This window comes from Octopus sinensis, linkage group LG15 (genome assembly GCF_006345805.1).
Source record: "Octopus sinensis linkage group LG15, ASM634580v1, whole genome shotgun sequence".
Taxonomy (NCBI): Eukaryota; Metazoa; Mollusca; class Cephalopoda; order Octopoda; family Octopodidae; genus Octopus; species Octopus sinensis.
The window spans coordinates 21,570,928-21,594,927 of NC_043011.1; the positions used below are offsets into that span (position 1 = coordinate 21,570,928).

General features: G+C 36.8%; 1 protein-coding gene across 1 annotated transcript in view; it reads left to right on the forward strand.

Annotated features, from left to right (window-relative positions):
• LOC115219967 (aminopeptidase N-like) overlaps positions 1-24,000 on the forward strand; it is a 208,417-nt gene that overhangs the window by 176,269 nt on the left and 8,148 nt on the right. The window contains 8 exon segments of the mRNA XM_029790270.2: positions 2,520-2,686; positions 6,886-6,986; positions 8,301-8,446; positions 9,396-9,451; positions 13,726-13,873; positions 14,896-14,978; positions 17,705-17,812; positions 22,205-22,372. Coding sequence (XP_029646130.2) covers positions 2,520-2,686; positions 6,886-6,986; positions 8,301-8,446; positions 9,396-9,451; positions 13,726-13,873; positions 14,896-14,978; positions 17,705-17,812; positions 22,205-22,372 — 977 coding nt within the window.

Sequence of the window (24,000 nt, forward strand, 5' to 3'; positions counted from 1 at the left end):
GCGATGCGTTGCGCTCTTGAGCAAGACACCCCATTTCTCGTTGCTCTAGTCCATTCAGCTGGCAAACGACAGTTATCCTACGATGGATAGGAGTTCCGTCCAGGTGGAGAATATACACGCCATGAAACCGGGAAAGTGACCCTTAGGCGTCGGTATGACTCGGAAAGGAAACTTTACTTACTTTTTTTTATATTCACTAACCCTTGAAGGTAAGATCTGATAAACGGAAACTGGGTGGAAGCCCGTTAGTAAAATGGAGTTCTCAATACTTGACTGTGCCATGACGCGGTCGTAACAAGATGGTAGGTCCATTTCATTTATTTGTTTGCTTGTTTGGGGTATTGGTTTGTTGTTTTTTTTAACTTTACGAAGTCCATACATCTCCGGATCTGAAAACACAATTGATTTCTTCCAGACAAAAAAAAATGTGTTTATACTCTTTTACTTGTTTCAGTCACTTGACTGTGGCCATGCTGGAGCACCGCCTTTAGTCGAGCAAATCGACCCCAGGGCTTATTCTTTGTAAACCCAGTACTTATTCTATCGGTTCCTTTGCCGAACCGCTAAGTTACGAGGACGTAAACACACCAGCATCGGTTGCCAAGCAATGTTAGGGGGACAAACACAGACACACACATATATATACATATACATATATACGACAAGCTTCTTTCTGTTTCTGTCAACCAAATCCATTCACAAGGCTTTGGTCGGCCCGAGGCTATAGTAGAACACACTTGCCCAAGGTGCCACGCAGTAGGACTGAACCTGGAACCATGTGGTTGGTAAACAAGCTACTTACCACACAGCCGTCTGTTATCTTTTATTTGTTTCAGTCATTAGACTGCGACCATGCAGGGCAATGCCTTGAAGAGTTCAGTTGAATAAATTGTTCATAATACTTATCTCTACGTCTGATACTTAATCAGTCAGCCTCTTTGGCCAATCTGCCAATGTACCAAGACGAAAAACCAACACTGGAACCAACAGAAACACAAATACACACATACATCATATATACAATATCTAATGTTATAATAAAAACCAGAAAATCTTGTTAGATCCAGCTACTCAGAGTTTAACACAGTGCAATATTGTTAGACCTCAGAATTACAGTTGCAATCCTTTCAACAGGCTCCCATGCAGCTTTTTGTCTTTGCTGTTTCACTCACAAGGTAGGGATCAACCCTTATGTTGAGCAAATGTCAGTTAGAAAAATGGCTGTTATCCAAGATGCAATGCAGTGATTTTAAATACTGGAGCTTGAGCTTATGGTTCCAATCTATCACCCTGGTAGGGTTCTACCCGTATTTCAAAGGATGAGACTCTTTACACACAGCTGGTTCTATATGAAGATTACATTCAGAGTATATTCAATTACATTATCTTTAATTAAATGAGTAAGTGGTTTTGTTGAGTGATCTTCTAGAATATTCATCATCGAAACAGATATGAGATCCAATAATATAAAAAAAAAAACAAGTGTACACAGTGCCAAAGGCAAAACAAAATGACCCAGCACTGCAGCACAGAGTCAACACAATAGGGGTTTGAAGTAAATTCTTTTATTCTTCTACTTGTTTCAGTCTTTGACTCAGCTATGCTGGAGCACCGCCTTTAAAGGTTTTATGGTCGAGGATATCGACCCCAGAACTTATTCTTTGTGAGCATAGTGCTTATTCTATTGGTCTCTTTTGCTGAACCACTAAGTTACAAGCACGTAAATATACCAACATTGGTTGTCAAGCGATGGTGGGGGTGACAAAAATGCACACAAATAAATATATATATATATATATATATATATAAGACAGGCTTCTTTCAGTTTCCGTCAACCAAATCCGCTCACAAGGCTTTGGTCAGCCCTAGGCACTGCTCAATGTGTCATGCAATAGGACTGATCCCGGAACCATGTGGTTGGGAAGCCATGTATTTCAGTCATTTGACTGTGGTCATGCTGGGTTCTCAACTTGAAGGGTGTGTAAATTTTAAGCCTGGTACATAACCTATTGCTCACTTTTGGTGAACCGCTAAGTTACGGGAAGAGGAATAAACCAACAGATGTTGTCAAGCAGCGGTGATGGTGGAAAAACACAAGCACAAACAAAGGACCCACACACGCATGCATACATACATACATACATACATATGTTTATGATTTAAGTATACATGAGGATGTCTATATATGTAAGTATATGCATGAGAGGACATACTTAAAGCAAAGCATATAAATCTTCACGTATACATACATACATACATACATACATACATACATACATACATACATACATACATACATACATACACACATACATACCATGTTGTTGATCTTGAAATTCCAATGAAAGAACCTTGGATCTAGGTTAGAAACCAGCTCTTTCTCTATCGGCAAGATATCTTGAAATAAAACTGAATTATGACGTACATACCAGGGCTAGGAACTGAATCCAGAACCAAACTTCTTACCACACAATAACATTCAAATAATGAATGAAAATAATGAACCATTATTTCTTCAGGCATGGAATGGTCGGGATGTAAAATACATCATGGATACATGGACATTACAGATGAATTATCCCCTTTTAACTGTCACCTGGAAAGGAAACGAACTCACGGTGAAGCAGAAACGCTATCTTAAAAATGACGATGAATCTACTGAATCCAAATACAAATCACCATTCAAGTAAGTTCTTTGACTCTTTTATTCTTTAGTCTTTCCCTTCCTTTTAATTTTCTTCTTCACAGACCAGTGGTTCTCAACCAACGTCCATATGGCTCTTGGGGGTCCAATATATGATTTTGTTGTTATGATTTATGTGTAATAAAATGGGTTTATTTCTAAAATACACAAAAATATTTTGACAATTTTTTATATAATTCCCAATAACATTTTATTTTTTTATTCTGTTATTCTTTTACTTGTTTCGGTCATTTGACTGCAGCCATGCTGGAACACCGCATTAAAGGGTTTTAGTCATAGAAATCGACCCCAGGACGTATTGTTTTTAAGCCTAGTACTTATTCTATCCGTCTCGTTTGCCAAACCGCTAAGTAATGGGGACGCAAACTCACCAAAACTTGTTGTCAAGCAGTGGTTGGAGGAACAAAGACACACATTAGGAAACCTCCTAGGGTCATGAATGACCATGAGACTGCACCTAGAAAGTTACCCTCCGAGGCACAAGTCCGGACAAGGTTGTTTGTGGAAGCCCAGCAGTCGCCCATGCATACCCTCTCCACACCACCGATGTTGTCTGAGAGAAAGGCAAAGGCTAATACAGCTTGGCACCAGTGACGTCAAAAGGATGTATAAAATGTGGGTGTTATTCAGAACTGAGAATGTAAGGTGCTATTACTAATTGCTTTAGGAGCCTATGTAGCTGCAAGCAAACACATATAAGCCTTATTCAGCCTTCCCACCTTTGAGCTGAGTGGAACATTCCATGCTGTAACTACTGGAGCTCTGTGTGTGTGTGTGTGTGTGTGTGTGTGTGTGTGCGTGTGCGTGCATGTCTATGTCTGTGTGTCTGTGTGGTGTGGCGGGGTGCATGAATATTCATGTATTGGGTCTTCAGATTTATTAGGAAGAAATAATGAAAGCTGATACAGTTGGGTTTTATGTAATTAAACAGACTTAATTATTTATAATAATTCAATAACAAAAACAGATCTAATTGTTTATAATAATTCAATATTAAAATAGATTTAATTGTTAACTTGGGAAAATTAACAGAAATTGTTTGTAAACATTAATTATAGTTCAGTAATAAATGTTATTCATTCAGTTTATTGATAATTATTTCTTTCTGGAAGTGAAACTATGAAATTGCAACAAGAAATTAAATTTATGCCATTGTTCATGATATCCTTAGTAATTAGTTTTGTTAATTTAATCTTGTCAATCAGTAATGAAAGTATTTAAAGAATTAAAGCATTTGATAATGAAAGCATTTGCAATTTTGAATGTCTTTAATACCCTTCCATTGTAGTGTTTGATGAAAGAAAATTGATAGGATCGTAGCTGTCAGTAGTACTGTTCATACATTTAAATTAATAAAAAAATAAAACTTTCCATTGTATTACCAAACTTTTCTTCTCCCCATTTCAGTCATTTTGAAGGGTTTTTCTGTCAAACAAACTGATCCCAAGACTTTTTTTTTTTAAAGTCTGGTACTTATTCTCTCAGTCTCTTTTGCCAAACCGCTAAGTTATGGGTACGTAAACACACCAATACCAGTTGTCAAGTGGTGGTGGGGGGGGGGCCAAACACAGATACAAAGACACATACACATGCACACGCACACACATGCACACACACACACACACAACACACACACACATACAACACGCTTCTTTCAGTTTCTGTCTACCAAATCCATCCACTCACAAGGCTTTGGTTGGCCTGAGGCTATAGTAAAAGACACTTGCACAAGGTGCCATACAGTGGGACCGAACCTGGAACCATGTGGTTGGTAAGCAAGCTTCTTACTGTGCCTATATTAACACTTTGCAGCAAAAGGTACACGTGGACACATTCACATGCATCAAATTTATGAATTATATCCATCCTTCTAACCTTCTTCTCTGTCCACTATTACTGTGAGAGTTGTTAGGGTAGAATCCTCAGACACCTCCTCCATAGGGTCCTATCAAGAAGCAACCATCATTAGACTTTCCAATGGATTACCAAGCATGACCAACTGAGGCTATGGATGTTATCCAACCATCTCACTCTTGATCTACCCCTAGGTCTGCTGCTGGTTGCCTCAGCTTCAAGAATCCTTCTTGTGGCTCTTTCCGGAGACATTCTAAGCACATGCCCATAGTACCCAAGTTGTGACCTCTCAATGCAGAGAAGTAATGATTTGATCTAGAGCAAAAACCTGATCTCTGAGTTAAACACCCTGTTGGGTACCATTACTTCAGAAATCATTCATAGGAACCCAATTTTGGCCACTTGTATTTCCTATCATACACCTTTGGTCATTACCCAACATTTGTAAACATAGGTGCAAAAAACCAAATAGAAGATAGCATGTTTGGCTTTTTTTTACCAACTTTTCTCTTGAGGATTGAGTGCTGGAGCTGGGGCACCTGCAGTTCTAACATCCAACTCACTATAATCCAAATATTTTTTAGTTTTGCCAGCAATTAAATATCTGTTATCTTTTTTTTTTACCTGTTTCAGTCATTAGACTGTGGCCTTCCTGGGGCACTGCTTTGAAGGGTTTAACCAAACAAACTGACCCCAGTGTTTTTTTTTATGTTAAGCCTAGTGCTTGTTCTATTGGACTTCTTTGCCAAACTGCTAAGTTACAGGGACATAAACACACCAACCCCAGTTGTCAAGTAGTACTGTGGGATAAAGATAGACACAAACACACACACACACACACACACATATATATATATATATATATACATACAGTGGGCTTCTTTCAGTTTCTGTCTACCAAATCCACTCACAAGGCTTTGGTCAGCCCGAGGCTATAGAAGAAGACACTTGCACAAGGTGCCATGCAGTGGGACTGAACTCAGAACCATGTGGTTGGTAAGCAAGCTACTTACCACACAGCTACTCCTGCGCCTGCATTGTTTTAATACCCACTAAATATAGTGGTGTAATGTTGTTGGATATACTAGATGATGTAAAAAGTACTGCTTAAACAGTAGAACACAATATCTCTATATATATAAAGCTGAAGTTGTCTGTGTATGGCAGGTTTGGTAGCCTTTAACTAACACTATCTCCTCCTAGACCCTGTGGCACAAGTTGACCAAAATTGATAGTATGATAGAAGAAGGCTTGCTCTTCCTTCCGTAGAAAATAAAATTCAAATCAGACCATGTTAACACCAAAAATTATTTACATCAAAAAGGTGCTTTTTTCTATGGAAATCCCTATTTTTTACGATTTTTTGACTGCTGTGTCGCCATTTTTCGGTGTATTTCAACCAGAAAAATCTTCACTTAAAGAGAATAACAAGCTACATAAGGAAAAATTTTTACTTTTCAAAAATTCCAATTCTAAAGGGTCAAAAGAAACCTAAGCAATGCCGGCGATTCTGCTAGTTGAGTTATAAAAACGTTTACTATGCTTTGTAGTGTATTATGATTGCATAACGAAATACTGTGTCCCCACAAGCATTTATAATGATAGATTTATGAATGATATATTGGCTCACTATGTAATTACCTTGTAATGAAATTATCAGATGGTAAAATTACAAATTTTTACTGCAAGGTAATTACTTGCAGTGAATGTTCAGTGATGAATTAACAGATCATTCTGTCTGTGTGTAACAATTGATTTATGCAGAGAAGGATGGGAAGTGATTTCATTGGCTGACTTTTTATATCGCTGTGTTGGAATATCTACCCAGGATTTCTTTATGCACAGACAGTATACAACAACTTGCTTCAGTTCCATGATGGAAGCAAATCCCACAAACATTTATCATGTGCCTTGATTGTGTTTTATAGTGTGTGTGTGTGTGAGAGAGAGAGAGAGAGAGAGAGGAGAGAGAGAGAGAAGAAGAAGAAGAAGAAGAAGAGAAAGAGATAAATGTATGTATGAATGTAACACATAAGTATGTAATGTATACTTACATACATCATGTTTACAAGCATGTTTTATGCATGTGTCAATTAACCTTTTCTAAATATTTAAGTAAACAATAGGATCTAAAGGAACTGATGATGATTCGTGTCAGCAAAGAGTGAAATCAAAGTAGAACAAATTGGTCAAATAAAGAAGAAAATTTCTTATATTTCTCTCTGAGAAAAGATCCTGTCCATAATCTCAGACTTCTCTTCTTCCTCAAAGTAAACTAATTTATTCCACTTTCAGACTCTCTCTAAATTTATTTTCCTTTGCTATAGTTACAAGTGGGAGGTTCCATTTACATTTACCACCAGTAGAGAGAAGAATTTCAATAAGACTAACAAAGATATACATTGGATTCACAAAAACGAATCAGAAGGTAAGAATTTTGTCCTTTTTTTTGTTTGTTATTTGTTTTTTGTTTTGGGACTCTTTTTGTTTTAATTTCCACTCCAAACTGTGATACTGTATGGTAGTGAGATGTAGGCCCTGAATGTGGAAGACGTGTGAAGGCTGGAGAAGAACAAAGCTAGTATGGATGTGCAATGTCAGTGTGCATGTGCCACAGAGTATTGGAGTATTAAGAGAGAATAAGAGGAATTAGATGCAGTGTGCAAGAAAATAATATTGTGCTGGTTTGGTTATGTTAGATGGATGAATGAGGACAGTTGAATAAAGAAGTGCTGGTCACTTAAAGTTGTGGAAGAGGGAAACTCAGAAAGACATGGGATGAATATTGAAGGTTGATCTCAAAATGCTGAACCTTATGAAGGAGATGACAGAGGACTGAGATAAGTGACACTTTGCTGTACTTGAGAAGACCTGCCCACCACAACAAAATTGAGATCCAAAAACCAGGGTGCCACATGAGCAGCACTAGTGATGGTGTCATGTAAAAAGCACCAGTAATGGTACCACGTAAAAAGCACCCAGTACACTCTGTGGAATGGTTGGTGTTAGGAAGGGCACATCCAGTCATAGAAACCAAGGCAAAATAGACTATGGAACTTGGCGCAGCCCTTGGCCTTGCCAGTTCCTATCAGGCTGTCCAATCCATATCCATGTCAGTATGGAAAACAGATGATGATGATGACGACGACGATGGAAGTAAGAAATCGTGAGGGTGGTGAGACAAGCATGTGTTTGGTGTTTGGCTTATATAGGAGAATTATGCAATCAATTTGAAAAAAGCAGAGATCTTAAGAAAGACAATGAAAATGCATATCTACAATACACCAAAAGAGGGCAGTTGAAGTAGGAGGAGCTGTTGTTTTTCATCCTCATCATTATCTTCATCATCATCATCATTTAGGGTTTGTTTTCCATGTTGGCTTGGGTTAGACTGTTTGATGGGCTTTGGTAAACCAGTCAGCAACAGCAGACTCCAGTCTGTTTTGGGTTGGATTCTATGGCTGGATGCCCTTCCTAATGCCAACCACTCCACAGAGTGTAGTGTGTGCCTTTTATGTATCACTGGCACAAATGCCTTTTATGTGTCACCAGCACAGGTATCTATTACATGTTACACTAACACAGGTACCTTTTATGTGTCACTGATTAATCAGGACAATAGTCAAAGACATTCCAGAAATGAGTCAAGATATATATAAATAATATAAGATAATGTATTTGCATTTGTATAGGGGTTAACAGCTGTTAATTGTTGAAGTATTCAATTATTTTCATCTTTCAGTCCAAATTTCCTCATCTGTGCTACCTAGGAAACATAATTCAACAGACTGGGTTATTGGTAATATAAGGCTTTTAAATTATTATCGAGTGACCTATGACGACGATAATTGGATGGCAATTATTGAGCAACTGAAGAGAGATCACACAGTATGTTGAATTTTTAACCTCTTCTCTATATGAAAATGTAAAGTATTTCACTTTTAATTGTGTGAGTGTGTGTGTGGATGAAATATTGGATGAATTCTAGTTTAAATACCCCTTATATCTCCTGATAAATCTTTTATTTTGGGGCACTCTCGGAACATTTTTGTGAATTTGTGTTCTACACAATTATCATACAATTCATACAATTATCCAAGAATACATTTATTTGTGTGATTTAAGGATTTAAGCTATTGTTTTTACCACATCTCATGACCACCTGATACCATCCTGGTTTCTTTGCCACTCTAACGTTTATCAATATTTTTCTACCCCATAAACTCATTTAAAGGAATTATGATGCACCCAGGGGTGGTCTGTTGCTGGGATTTAGGCAAAAAATTCAGACGGCCCATATTTTAAACTCTGATTTTTTTTTAATTCGAAAAAGAGTGGAACTTTTAGAATTTATGGGGTGGTTAAAAAAACACCATTTAAAAATTGTATGAATTTCCAATTTGCAAAAATTTTCTGAAAATTCCAAAAAATAAAAAAAGTTTAGAGGAGTCATATGAGGTACTTAAACCAGAATTCTGCTAAAGTAATTATCATAATTTATTCATGTAAAATTTCTTTTCTTTTCATTTTTTTTTTTTTTTTTTTTTTTACTGATTCAATATTTCTTCATTCTGCAATTACCATAGCGATATTCTAATGAGCCAAGACCATGATGCAGTTGATGCTATTTCATTTTGATTGTGCACTAATTGCTACTGAGAAAGTCATGAACATCATAACATTCCATTTCATTCTTGCAGCTGATGAAAAAAAATATTATTATGTTTGAAAAATGAAATAAAAAGAAAAGTTGAATTTTATTTAAATAATTTATTTCATGCAACTGCTACATATGATCTGTTGACGTTCAAATAATCGAGATATTGCTTATTTCCAGATCATTCATATATCCAACCGTATCCAGATATTTTGGGATTCATGGGCCTTAGCAAAGTATGTATGCTCATTTCCAAATAAAGGGACCACTTTTTTTTTTATTATAATAACTAAGTTGATGTGATGAATTAAAGTTTCAGATACAGGTATAGCTGTGTGGTTAAGAGGCTTGCATCCCGACCATGTTGTCTTGGGTTCAATCCCACTGCTCACTACTTTGCACAAGTGTCTTCTACTATTGCTCCAGGCCAACCAAAACCTTGAGAGTGGATTTGTAGATGGAAAGAGAGAGAGAGAGAGACCTGTCATATATATACACTTGCGTCAGAAATTAATTAGCACTTCTCAAATTTCTACATTAAATAGGTTAAATCAATTAACCTATGAGCTGTTCAAAACGTCTTGCGCGATGAGAAAACTTAGTATGGTGTGATTTCGGTCCCTGGAGGCGTTACCTATATCTATTAAACAAAGGAAGATTTGTCTGCATCCGCACTCCAAGTTGTTATTGCACTGTTATGTCAACATCATAAGGCTGTAGACTCTCAAACTGCTCTGCAAACAAAGTTACGTCATCGTTCTGCGCAACAGTGAACTCGCAACAAAGCAATAGTTCGAGATATGGCCACTAGGTGACAGCACATACCTTGAGTGAAGAGCAAATCAAGGGTGCTAATTAATTTCTGACGGTAGTGTATATATATCTATATATGTATTGTGGTGGTAGAGGTGCTGGTAGCAGTGGCAGCGGCAGTGACAACAACAACAATGATGACGATGGTGGTAATTTTGGTGGTGGTGGTGGTGGTGGTTTTGGTGGTGGTGGTTTTAGTGGTGGTGATGGTGGTGGTGGTGGTGGTTTTAGTGTAGTGGTTTTAGTGGTAGTGTTTTAGTGGTGGTGGTTTTAGTGGTAGTGGTTTTAGTGGTAGGGTTTTAGTGGTAGTGTTTTAGTGGTAGTGGTTTTAGTGGTAGTGGTTTTAGTGGTAGTGGTTTTGGTGGTAGTGGTTTTAGTGGTAGTGGTTTTGGTGGTGGTGGTGTGGTTTTAGTGGTAGTGGTTTTAGTGGTAGTGGTTTTAGTGGTGGTGGTTTTAGTGTGGTGATGGTGGTGGTGGTGGTGGTTTTAGTGGTGGTGGTAGTTTTAGTGGTGGTGGTTTTAGTGGTTAGTGGTAGTGGTTTTAGTGGTAGTGGTGTTTTAGTGGTGGTAGTGGTTTTAGTGGTGGTGGTGGTTTTGGTGGTGGTGGTGGTGTGGTGGTGGTTTTAGTGGTAGTGGTTTTAGTGGTGGTGGTGGTTTTAGTGGTAGTGGTTTTAGTGGTAGTGGTTTTAGTGTAGTGGTTTTAGTGTGGTGGTGGTTTTAGTGGTAGTGGTTTTAGTGGTAGTGTTTTAGTGGTGGTGGTTTTAGTGGTGGTGGTGGTGGTGGGTGGTGGTGGTTTTAGTGGTAGTGGTTTTAGTGGTGGTGGTGGTGTTTTAGTGGTAGTGGTTTTAGTGGTGGTGGTTTTAGTGGTGGTGATGGTGGTGGTGGTGGTGGTTTTAGTGTAGTGGTTTTAGTGGTGGTGGTAGTTTTAGTGGTGGTGTTTTAGTGGTAGTGGTTTTAGTGGTAGTGGTTTTAGTGGTGGTGGGTTTTAGTGGTGGTGATGGTGGTGGTGGGTGGTGGTGGTGGTGGTGGTTTTAGTGGTGGTGGTTTTGGTGGTGGTGGTTTTAGTGGTGGTGATGGTGGTGGTGGTGGTGGTTTTAGTGGTGGTGTAGTTTTAGTGGTGGTGGTTTTAGTGGTATGGTTTTAGTGGTAGTGGTTTTAGTGGTAGTGGTTTTAGTGGTAGTGGTTTTAGTGGTAGTGGTTTTAGTGGTAGTGGTTTTGGTGGTAGTGGTTTTAGTGGTAGTGGTTTTAGTGGTGGTGGTTTTAGTGGTAGTGGTTAGTGGTAGTGGTTTTAGTGGTAGTGTTTTAGTGGTGGTGGTTTTAGTGGTGGTGGTGGTGTGGTGGTGGTGGTTTTAGTGGTGGTGGTAGTTTTAGTGGTGGTGGTTTTAGTGGTAGTGGTTTTAGTGGTAGTGGTTTTAGTGGTAGTGGTTTTAGTGGTGGTGGTTTTAGTGGTGGTGATGGTGGTGGTGGTGGTGGTTTTAGTGGTAGTGGTAGTTTTAGTGGTGGTGGTTTTAGTGGTAGTGGTTTTAGTGGTAGTGGTTTTAGTGGTAGTGGTTTTAGTGGTGGTGGTTTTAGTGGTAGTGGTTTTAGTGGTAGTGGTTTTAGTGGTGGTGGTTTTAGTGGTGGTGATGGTGGTGGTGGTGGTGGTTTTAGTGGTAGTGGTTTTAGTGGTAGTGGTTTTAGTGGTAGTAGTGGTTTTAGTGGTGGTGGTTTTAGTGGTGGTGATGGTGGTGGTGGTGGTGGGTTTTAGTGGTGGTGGTGGTAGTTTTAGTGGTGGTGGTTTTAGTGGTAGTGGTTTTAGTGGTAGTGGTTTTAGTGGTGGTGGTTTTAGTGGTGGTGATGGTGGTGGTGGTGGTGGTTTTAGTGGTGGTGGTAGTTTTAGTGGTGGTGGTTTTAGTGGTAGTGGTTTTAGTGGTAGTGGTTTTAGTGGTGGTAGTTTTAGTGGTGGTGGTTTTAGTGGTAGTGGTTTTAGTGGTGGTGGTTTTAGTGGTAGTGGTTTTAGTGGTAGTGGTTTTAGTGGTGGTGGTTTTAGTGGTAGTGGTTTTAGTGGTAGTGGTTTTAGTGGTGGTGGTTTTAGTGGTAGTGGTTTTAGTGGTGGTGGTTTTAGTGGTGGTGGTTTTAGTGGTAGTGGTTTTAGTGGTAGTAGTGGTTTTAGTGGTGGTAGTTTTAGTGGTGGTGGTTTTAGTGGTAGTGGTTTTAGTGGTGTGGTTTTAGTGGTGGTGGTTTTAGTGGTAGTGGTTTTAGTGGTGGTGGTTTTAGTGGTAGTGGTTTTAGTGGTAGTGGTTTTAGTGGTGGTGGTTTTAGTGGTGGTGTGGTGGTTTTAGTGGTATGGTTTTAGTGGTAGTGGTTTTAGTGGTAGTGGTTTTAGTGGTGGTGGTTTTAGTGGTAGTGGTTTTAGTGGTAGTGGTTTTAGTGGTGGTGGTTTTAGTGGTAGTGGTTTTAGTGGTGGTGGTTTTAGTGGTGGTGGTTTTAGTGGTAGTGGTTTTGGTGGTAGTGGTTTTAGTGGTGGTAGTTTTAGTGGTGGTGGTTTTAGTGGTAGTGGTTTTAGTGGTGGTGGTTTTAGTGGTGGTGGTTTTAGTGGTAGTGGTTTTAGTGGTGGTGGTTTTAGTGGTAGTGGTTTTAGTGGTAGTGGTTTTAGTGGTGGTGGTTTTAGTGGTAGTGGTTTTAGTGGTGGTGGTTTTAGTGGTAGTGGTGGTTTTAGTGTAGTGGTTTTAGTGGTGGTAGTTTTAGTGGTGGTGGTTTTAGTGGTGGTGGTTTTAGTGGTAGTGGTTTTAGTGGTGGTGGTTTTAGTGGTGGTGGTTTTAGTGGTAGTGGTTTTAGTGGTGGTGGTGGTCAGTTGATTCACTGACTATAGCAATTGATTGGCATGCTGGACCTCCTTCATTGAGCCCATGTATCCAACAAGCCTTATAAAACAAACGATCAGCCTCCAAATTCTATTGCATTGAGTTTTCAGACAAGGCATTTTAACTGATTTAATAAGTATTGATTTGTTAGTTTTATTTAGTAAATATTGGTTTAGGTATCTCCAATCAACTGGATGGATTGTAGAAATATTCAGTGAATTGTCTTTAACAGACAATATTAATTCCATCATTCCGAAAGAATAGGAAGAGTGGACTGTGAAACCAAAATTGACTTAAATTATTACCCAGTCCTTCATAATATGAAACTAATTTTGAAGTATCACTGCCAACTCCATTTCAGCATCTATCCAAGAGAGCTGCTATGTAGTCACTAAGTCTGCTAGAAATAGCAGTCAAATTTCCCTTAAATTTTTTTATTACAATAATTAAGTTGATGTGATGAAATAAAGTTTCGGGTACAAGCGTACCTTGAGTGGTTAAGAAGCTTGCATTCCAACCATGTGGTTTTGGATTTGATCCAACTGCACAGCACTTTCAGCAAGCATCTTCTACTATTGCCCCCAAGTTAACCAAAGCCTTGTGATATCTAAGCATTCATTAGATGATGTGCTATTAGATGTGTAATAAATACTTGAATTAAAAAAATCCCTGATGATATGGTCATAGCTGGAATGCTTTTGATCATAGGTCTACACAACCAGGACCAACCTGGAGCTAAACAACAAGAACAACATCCCATCTAACATATACTAAGCTATATAATATTTGCTATATGGTTGCTCCATTAACAGAACCTTAATAAATACTCACACATTTCTGTTGTATTCCTTTCAGTTCCGGACACCTCGATATACTTATAGCTCTTCGTACACTGGAATATCTGAAAAAGGAGAAATCTTACGTAGTGTGGTCAACAGCTGAAAGTGGATTATCACAGGTGAAAACAATGCTATACAAGACACCAAGATATGGTGATTTCCAGGTATTCTCCATTATCTTATTATTTCTTCCTTTCTTTTTTCTTCTTTGCTTGTGCTGTTTGTTTGTTTGTTTGTTGAGCGAGGCGGTCTTCGTCCGTAGTGGGAGAAGTCCGATACATGGTCCTTTGCTATTCGTAAGACCCGCAGAAGAGAAAGCAGGTCAACCCCTGACACCGAGAGCATCGACGGATGGATGAATGCGCATCCAGGCACAGCAGTTGCGTAGGAAGTCGGGGACAAGAAACAGGAAGAAAGAGTGAAAGAAAGAGTACAACAGGGGTCACCACAACCCCCTGCCAGAGCCTCGTGGAGCTTTAGGTGTTTTTGCTCAATAGATACACACAACGCCCGGTCTGGGAATCGAAACCACGATCCTCCAACCACAAGTCCGCTGCCCTAACCATTGGGCCATTGCACCTCCACTGTTGTTGCTGTTGTTATCTTTAGTCACAGGAAAGGTGACAAGCTGGCAGAATTTTTGCTGCAGTGGGCAAAATGCTTAGTGGCGTTGTGTCTGTCGTTACATACTGCATTCAAATTCCATGAAGAACACCTTTGCCTTTCACCCTTTCAGGGCCGACAAAATAAGTACCAGTCGAGTTCTGGGTCAATGTAACCAACTTAACCCTCCACTGGAATTACTGGCCTTGTGCCAAAATTTGAAACCAATATTTAGTCATAGATGAACCCTAAGGGAATAGACTTGCAATAAAAGGCATTCCACCCTTAACCATCGCATCCCTTTTTCGAGACACCAGAGTATGGATTTGAGGTCAATTTGAGCTGCTATTTGTAACTGGTAGAATGATCACAGAGCTTTCTCATTCATATTTTCTAAAATAATATGCAGAGATAGTCATGTGGACCATATACAAGGATTTCAGATTCCAGTTTTAATAAATACTGCTTATTTTGTTCAGATTATACCATGATATCTATCATTATCGTTATTTTAACTTTTCCAAATTTCAATGTTTAATTTCTGAAAAAAAAGTCTTATATTTTCTGTCATTTGTATTTACAGAGATTTATTCGGAACCTTGTAAAGGATTTATACAAAGACCTTGGCTGGAATAATACACATAGCAATAACATTAATCGTGACCAGTAGGTATAACATGGATTGTATTTCTAAACAATGACAACCAACTATAAAAGCACCTTTTGTCCTTTATCTTTTACTTGTTTCAGGCATTATATTGTGGCCATGCCTTGAAGAATTTTTAGTCAAATGAACTGACATCAGAACTTTTTTCCTTTTTAAACCTCGAACTTATATTCTATTGGTATCTTTTGCTGAAATGCTAATTTAAGGAGATGTAAACACACCAATACCAGTTGTCAAGCAGTGGCAGGAGACAAACACATCACACACACATACACTCACACACACACACACACACACGCAGACAAGCTTCTTTCAGTTTCCATCTACCAAATTCACTCACAAGGCTTTGGTCAGCCCAAGGATATAGTAGAAGACACTTGACCAATGTACTATGCAGTGGGACTAAATCCAGTACAATGTGGTTGGGAAGCAAGCCCCTTACGACATCATGATACAATGTGATTTCACCAACCTAGAATTGTTAACATGCATCCTCAAACTCCACCTTCTAACATATTAACCTACCACACCTTTGCTGCATCACAGCTCATGATTGATTTCTTTCAGTTTCTGTCTACCAAATCCACTCACAAGGCTTTGGTTGGTCTAAGACTATAGCAGAAGACACATGCCAAGTTACCACAGAGTGGGACTGAACCCAGGACCGTGTGCTTTGGAATCAAGTTTCATACAACACAGCCACACCTGCACCTATATATTTATATATATATATATGTATGTATGTATGTATGTATGTATGTATGTATGTGTACACCTTGTGTCCTTGAGCAAGACTCTTTATTTCACGTTGCTCCAGTCCACTCAGCTGGCAAAAATGAGTAGTACCTGTATTTCAAAGGGCCAGTCATGTCAAACTTTGTGTCACACTGAACATCCCTGAGAACTACTTTAAGAGTACACGTGTCTGTAGAGTGCTCAGCCACTTGCACGTTAATTTCATAAGCAAGCCGTTGATCGTAACAACTGGGACCCTTATCGTCGTAACCAACCGGAGTGCTCCTATTTGTATGTATATATGTATATATATTTGTATAAATATATGTGTGCATGCATATGTGTATATATATATGTGTACATATCACATATACATCTATATATACATATATACACATACATATATATGTACACACATATATATACACATATATACATGCATACATATATTTATACAGATATATACTATATACACATATATATACATACATGTATACATATATAAACAAATATATACTTGTATATATATACATCTATACATATACATGTATACTATACATCTATACATATACATCTATATATATACATATATGCACATATATACATATATATATACATAATATATATATATAAATTATATATATATATATATATGTATATATATGTATACATGTATATATGCATATATATATATATAATATATATATATATAAATTATATATATATATATATGTATATATATGTATACATGTATATATGCATATATATATATATATATATATATATATATGCATACATACATGTATACATATATATATACATACACACATATATATATATGTACACACCTATATGTGTGTGTGTGAGAGAGAGAGAGAGAGAGAGAGAGAGAGAGAGAGATAATAGTTTCACTTAAATAATAGTGAGACTATATAAACTGAAAGTATCTCACATTACAATAGAGACGTTATTGTTTCACTTTTGACCCGTAATACTGAAATAGTGTAAGAGATAAGAGATTGCTCTGGGCTCATATTAGGCTACAAGTCGAAAAGTTTTTTGGCCCATAACACTACATGGACCCTAAGTAAGGCATGTGTAAAATTTGAATGAAATCAGTTGTGTAGCTCTTGAATTTTAGGGATTCACACAGGGATTCACTCATCTTTATATATATATAGATATACACACAACCACATACACATATATATAATATTATATTCTTTTCTACTCTAGGCACAAAGCATAAAATTTTGCGGAGGGGGCCACTCGATTCGATCGACCCCAGTATGCAACTGGTACTTAATTCATCAACCCCAAAAAGATGAAAGGCAAAGTTAAACTTGGCTGAATCAGAACGTAAAGACAGACGAAATATTACTAAGCATTTCATCCGGTGTGCTAATGTTTCAGCCAGCTAACCATCTCATATATATATATAGGGAGTGTTCATGAAAAAAACAAAAGACGAAGACAGGTGGTGTACAAAACAAACAGATGTATTAGTATAACGCCCAAGAATTGAAAATGTCTTTTACGTTTTGAGCCTACGCTTTTCTACAGAAAGGGACACATACTTGAAGGTTTTTAATCGAAGAAACCAACCCCAGCCTAGTACTTATTCTATCGATTTCTTTTGCTGAACCGCACACATACACACACAAATATATATAATTTCAGTTTCCATCAACCAAATCCACTCACAAGGCTTTGGTCAGCCCAAAGCTATAGTAAAACACACCTGCCCAAGGTACCATGCAGTGGCACTGAGCCTGGAACCATGTGGTTGGGAAGCAAGCTTCTTTCCACACAGCCACGCCTGCACCTCTACATAATATTATATTACATTATATTATATATTATATCATTCACTATATTATATTACATTATGTTATATATTATATCATTCATTATATTATATTACATTATGTTATATATTATATCATTCATTATATTATATTACATTATGTTATTTCTTGTTCAATTTCAGGTCACTTCGCTTACTCATCGTCCTCATGGCTTGTGATAATGAGCTAAAGGAATGTAAAGATGCAGCTCTAGCCTATTTTCGACAATGGGTAGATACAGGAAACACAGGGTAGATAATTCTTCAAAAACTGTTTTGTTTTCTCTTTATTTATGCACTTATGTATTTATTTATATATTTATTTATTTATTTATTTGAACAAGTCCTTTGTCAACGATATTTCTTTGTTAGATTTACTATGTCTCTTCATTGCTAGTTTTACTTAGAAATAAATCCGTTGAGCTCTTTACACATGCATGGCTTGCAGGATTCAGTTTGAGCATATACATATGTACATTTATATATATATATATATATATAATAATAATAATAATATTAGGGAGTATGGCTCCAAACTTACAGGGAAAAATTAGATTTAGTATTAAATCAAATTTCATATTATATTTATATTAATTTTATATTACATTTATCATTCTTTTTATACTTTTTGGGAAAAAAAAAATTATATATACATCTATATTATATATTATTTTAATTATATTTATATTATTTGTTATTTATGTATTGGTTTATGTCTATCACTGTTTGAGTTGCATAATAGTGGTTTTATCTCTAATTCATATTTTATATATATATATATATGACAATTGCAGCATGGAAGGTGTTTATAAGCCATTTAAAAAACAGACACAAACTGTTACATTCACTTCAACATTTAAATTTAATTTGTCAAAATATTTTCGTCGCTTTGATACTGTGACCTGTTCACTGACAAAACTCCGTGCTGCATCTGAGCAAGAAACAGTTAGCTCATGATATATATATATGTATATATATATACATGTATACATGCGTGTATGCATGCATGTATGTATGTATGTATGTATGTATGTATGTATGTATGTATGTACGTACGTATGTATAGGAGTACATACGTACGTATAGGTGTGGATGCATGCATACACATGTATGTATGTATGTATGTATGTATGTGTGTGTGTATCTATGTGTGTATGTGTGTATGTATGTATGCATGTATCTACGTATGTATGTACTTATGTATGTAGGTGAGTATTTAGGTGTGTAAGTGTGTAGACGTGTCTGTGGTTGTATATATATATGTGTGTATATGTGAACGTATGTTTATGTACTTATATGTGTGTCTGTTCAAGTTGTATATATATATATGACTTACTCTGTCGAAGGTTGTATATATATATATATATATAATATATATATATATATACACACACAAGAAGTTTCACAGTGTCATGTTTGTTGACGCTACACCTAGGAACAAATTTAGTAAGGCATTTAAGAAAATCCTGTGCACAACTGGCCTTAAAATCAAAGTTGGACAATCAAATCTGTATTATATAAATCATACCCATTTGATAAAATTACGTGTCAGAATAATTGTGCAGTATGTTCAACAAATCCACATGTGAACTGCAAAAAGAAAAGTACTGTATACCAGATTAAGTGCCAAGAAGGGACTTGCGCGATTATCCCAGAATCATATATTGGTGAGACTTCTAGGAGCATCAATGATAGGTTCAAAGAATACCTGGACAACTACATTGAAAAAAAAACCCAATTCCATCTTATCTACACATCCCACTGAGTGTACATAGATTAATATAGTATGTATGTATGTGTAGATGTATGTGGATTTTAGCATGCGTGTGTATGTGTGTGTTTGTGTTGTGTGAGTATATATATGTGTATGAGTGTGTACATGCATACACATATGAGTATGTGTGTAGATATATGTGTATATAATATGTATATGTCTACATAAAATAAAAATAAAAAGTTTTTGAATTTAACCGTTGTCTGCAAAAATAGTGACATATTTATGTGCAGATGGATGTGTATACTTTAAGATTATACGTATATATGTGAGTGTATATGCATGTATCCATTTACTGTTAGACGGTAATGAAAGGGACATATATATATATGTGTGTGTGTGTGTGTGTATATACATATGGGGAGGGGCTAAACACAGAGAGGACAAACAAGGACAGACAAATGGATTAAGTCGATTATATTGGCCCTAGTGTGTAACTGGTACTTATTTAATCGACCTCAAAAGGATGAAAGGCAAAGTTGACCTTGGCGGAATTTGAACTCAGATCATAGTGGCAGACAAAATACCTAATTCTTTACTACCCACAAGGGGCTAAACATAGAGTGGACAAACAAGGACAGACAAAGGGATTAAGTCGATTACATTGACTCCAGTGCATAACTGGTACTTAATTTATCAAACCTGAAAGAATGAAAGGCAAAGTCGACCTCGGCGGAATTTGAACCCAGAACATAACGGCAGACGAAATACCTATTTCTTTACTACCCACAAGGGGCTAAACACAGAGAGGACAAACAAGGACAGACAAGCGGATTAAGTCGATTATATTAACCCCAGTGTGTAACTGGTACTTATTTAATCAACCCTGAAAGGATGAAAGGCAAAGTCGACCTCGGCGGAATTTGAACTCAAAACGTAACGGCAGATGAAATACCGCTAGGCATTTCACCCAGCATGCTAATGATTCTGCCAGCTCGCCGCCTTATAAATCTCACAGAATACTGCAGGCAAATGTTTATATTTCTTCGTAGACAGAAAATTAGTGTGCTTATTCTGGTGATTATCTGTCTGAAAATTCATGGAAGTACATATGCCTTTATTATCTATCTATAGCTTTGAATCATAGGCTAGTAATCAGCTAAAACGGCCAATTTAATTTGCATACATATACATTCATTTGTAATTATATTGAATAATTATGAGCAACACATGTTTATAATTTATAAGTTTTAGGTATGTCTACATTAAATTGCTGATTATTCAAAGCACAATGCATTATGCATACTTAATTAGTTAGTTAATTAATTTACTAACTTGCTAACAGATGTGACACTGTGCCAGATCAAACTTATAATAATGCATGCCAACATGGGAAACTGTGATGGTGATAATAACAACAATGTTTGATTGTATGTGTGTGTACATGTGTGTGTGTATGTGTTGTAAATGTGTGTATGCATATGTGTAAGTATGTATATGTATGTTCTATGTATGTGTTGTATGTGTGTGTATATTGTAAGAATGAGTGTATATATATATGTATGTGTGTGTGTATATATATATATATATGTGCTGTGTGTGTATGTATGTATATATTTATATATATATATATATATATAATATATATATATGTATGTATATATATATATATATATATATATATATATATATATATATATATATTATGTATGTATGTATGTATATATATATATTATATTATATATATATATATATATATTATAATATATGTATGTATATGTATATATATATAATATATATATATATATATATATATATTATATATAATATATATATATGCCACAGAATCTGGGAAACCAAACTTATTAACCTTTCATATTTTCTATTGTCTTGGTTACACATTTGATGTTGGTGGGAAATGAAAATGTATTCTAAGGGCTGCATGTAAAAATCTTTTGCAACTCTCACAAACAATTAACATAAGCTTTATTTATTGTACATAGTTTTTTCTGTGTTGGTCTTTCAATCAAAAATAAAAGCAACAATTTATACACACTGGTAGTGACATACTACTGAGGTACACAAAAAAAATAGCTGATACATATCAAACTGTGACAAGCCTGTCACAACTGGGAAAATAATTGCAATAAATTCATGATGCAAATCTGTACCTTAGATCTGCCTGAAAGATGGTTCTGAACGAAAGAGAAGTCATTAGTCATAACAGTAATTGTCTCAGCATTCTGAAGTTAGTGCCAAAAATCCACCTTTTTTTAGAAGGCTCATTAGAAGGTTCTACAAAGTTGAATCACATGATAGCTTGACACTGATTGGTCAGTGAACTGGCCAATTATGTGAAACAACTGTGATCAAAACATGGCATCCACACAGCTATCCGACAATTCAGTTTCAATTCTGCTACAAGCCTATGGCACTGGAAAGACATTTGATACTTTTTGTTTTTGATGTGTGCATGTATCTAAATATGAAATGGCAGCAACATATGACAAACAAATGCCTTTATCAAGACCCGTGAAAAATTAGTGAGAAGATCAGGCAAAGATGGCTGCGACTATCTGGTCACTGCATGTGCCATTCTGAACTGGAAGCATCCAAATTAGTCTTGTGGAACCCACTTCATGGCGATGTAAGAAGAGGAAAATGTTTGTCACACTTACATTGACAACTTGATTGAAGACACTGGCCTGAAATGTATCCAGGATCCCAAGGCAATGATGTTGGACCAAGAATTGTGGCAGGTGGACTCTGTTGCTTCAGCCTGGTTTGGAACCTGGCCATGATGATAATCCTAATAATGTATATATGTACATCTGTGTCTGCATGTAAGTGTGTATATATTAATTCATTCCACTAAATGGAAATTAAATGAAATGGAAAAATATAATTTCTGTTCCTATTAATTTTTCTAGCTTGGACACTGAACTGAATTCTATAATTTACTGCATCGGTGTCCGTTATGGAGATGAAGATGAATGGAATTTTGTTTATAACAAATACAAAACATCTACAGTGGTCATTGAAAAAACACCAATCTTAAATGCACTTTCCTGTACCAGACATCCATGGCTACTCAACAAGTAAGTCAATATTACTCTACCTTTTTGTTTAGTTACAGAAGACAGCACAACAGAATGGTGCCACTTCATAACCTTTTCCTGAGGGCCTCCGAGACAGGTAGGTTAACTAACCTACTTAAACCTTTGCTCTCTATGGAGAATAGGCTACCGATAACTTTTCTTCATTGTTCTTGACTTTGAGCTGTCTAATCTTCTCTCAAGTTAGATCCCTTCTTTTTAAACTTTGCTTCAGTATCCCACATCCAGCTACTTTTAGGACGTCCTTTCTTCTGTCTCCCTTGTGGGTTCTGGTGGTGAGAAGAGTGATGGGAGGCAACCTTGTAGCTTCCTTTTGAATTTTGCTGCAATGTATCATGTATTTCCCTAAGGGAAGACTTTCCCCTCCCAGGAGTTTTTGGCTTTGAATTGTCATCGATGTTTCTGTAACTTTGATTTTCTTCTAAGTAGGGATGTTGGCCCTATGCAAACCCATTTTATCTCTGAGAAGTGGTCTATATTATTCTGACTTCTACCCTTTGACCTGAGTTTGTTCTCTGCTAACATAGTTCTTAGAATCACTGAGGCACCCAAGTCACAACATTGCAATATGGACTGAACCTTGTTGTAGCAATAATACAGTGCCTTCGCATAACCTTTTCCCCAGGGTCTCTAAGACAGGTGAGGAGGTAAAGGGGGATTGAAACTACAAGATATGGACTGCTGCTGTAGAAAACAGTGAATCAGGATATAAAGTTATACTCAGACAGGACACCTAGCCCAATTACTTATATGTGAGATCCACAATGAAGTATTACCCTCACATCTGGGATGATACAACAACAACAACAACAACAACAACGACGATGACGATGATGATGAGGAGGATTTCAAATTTTGGCACAAGGCCAGCAATTTCGGGGGAGGAGATGAATCAAATACATTGACACTAGTACTCAACTGGTAATTATTTTAGTAACCCAGATAGGATGAAAGGAAAAGTCGACCTTGGTGGAATTTGAACTCAGAATGTAAAGATAAGCTAAATGCTGCAAAGCTTTTTGCCTGACGTGTTAACAGTTCTGCCAGCTTACTGACTTAAAAAAAAATAATAAATAATAATAATAATAATAATAATAATAATAATAATAATAATAATAATAAATGCCCTGATGCAGTACCAGACAGTGGCTCTCATGGCTTCTGATCTTAACTGATTGGAAGTGTTATCATGTACATTGTTTTGTCTTGGTATAAAAGATGGGCTACAGCAAATATTCTGCTCAATACCACAGATTTGCTTGTCAGTTATTTGACTTTAACCAGTTGAGCATGTCCCTTAGTGGCTGGTGTTATGTGCATCGCTGATCACGAGCAGAAGTAGTGGAGGAGCATCATAGCCGTGCATTGAAAGGAATTCTTTGGGGTTTGAATAATTCACCTCTGGAAACATGGGTGTTTCATTCAACATCCTTAAACAATCCTTATTCAGGGACCTTTTGAGTGGGATGTGTTACTCGACCAGAAGAAAATTCTAACTGGGCCCCACCTGCAAGCTTATGCGCTGTTTTTCTTGATATGAGATCACCATGTCGTGCACATACGGTTGTGATGCATGTGCCTAGTGTACCCTTATCAGACAGGTAGTCATG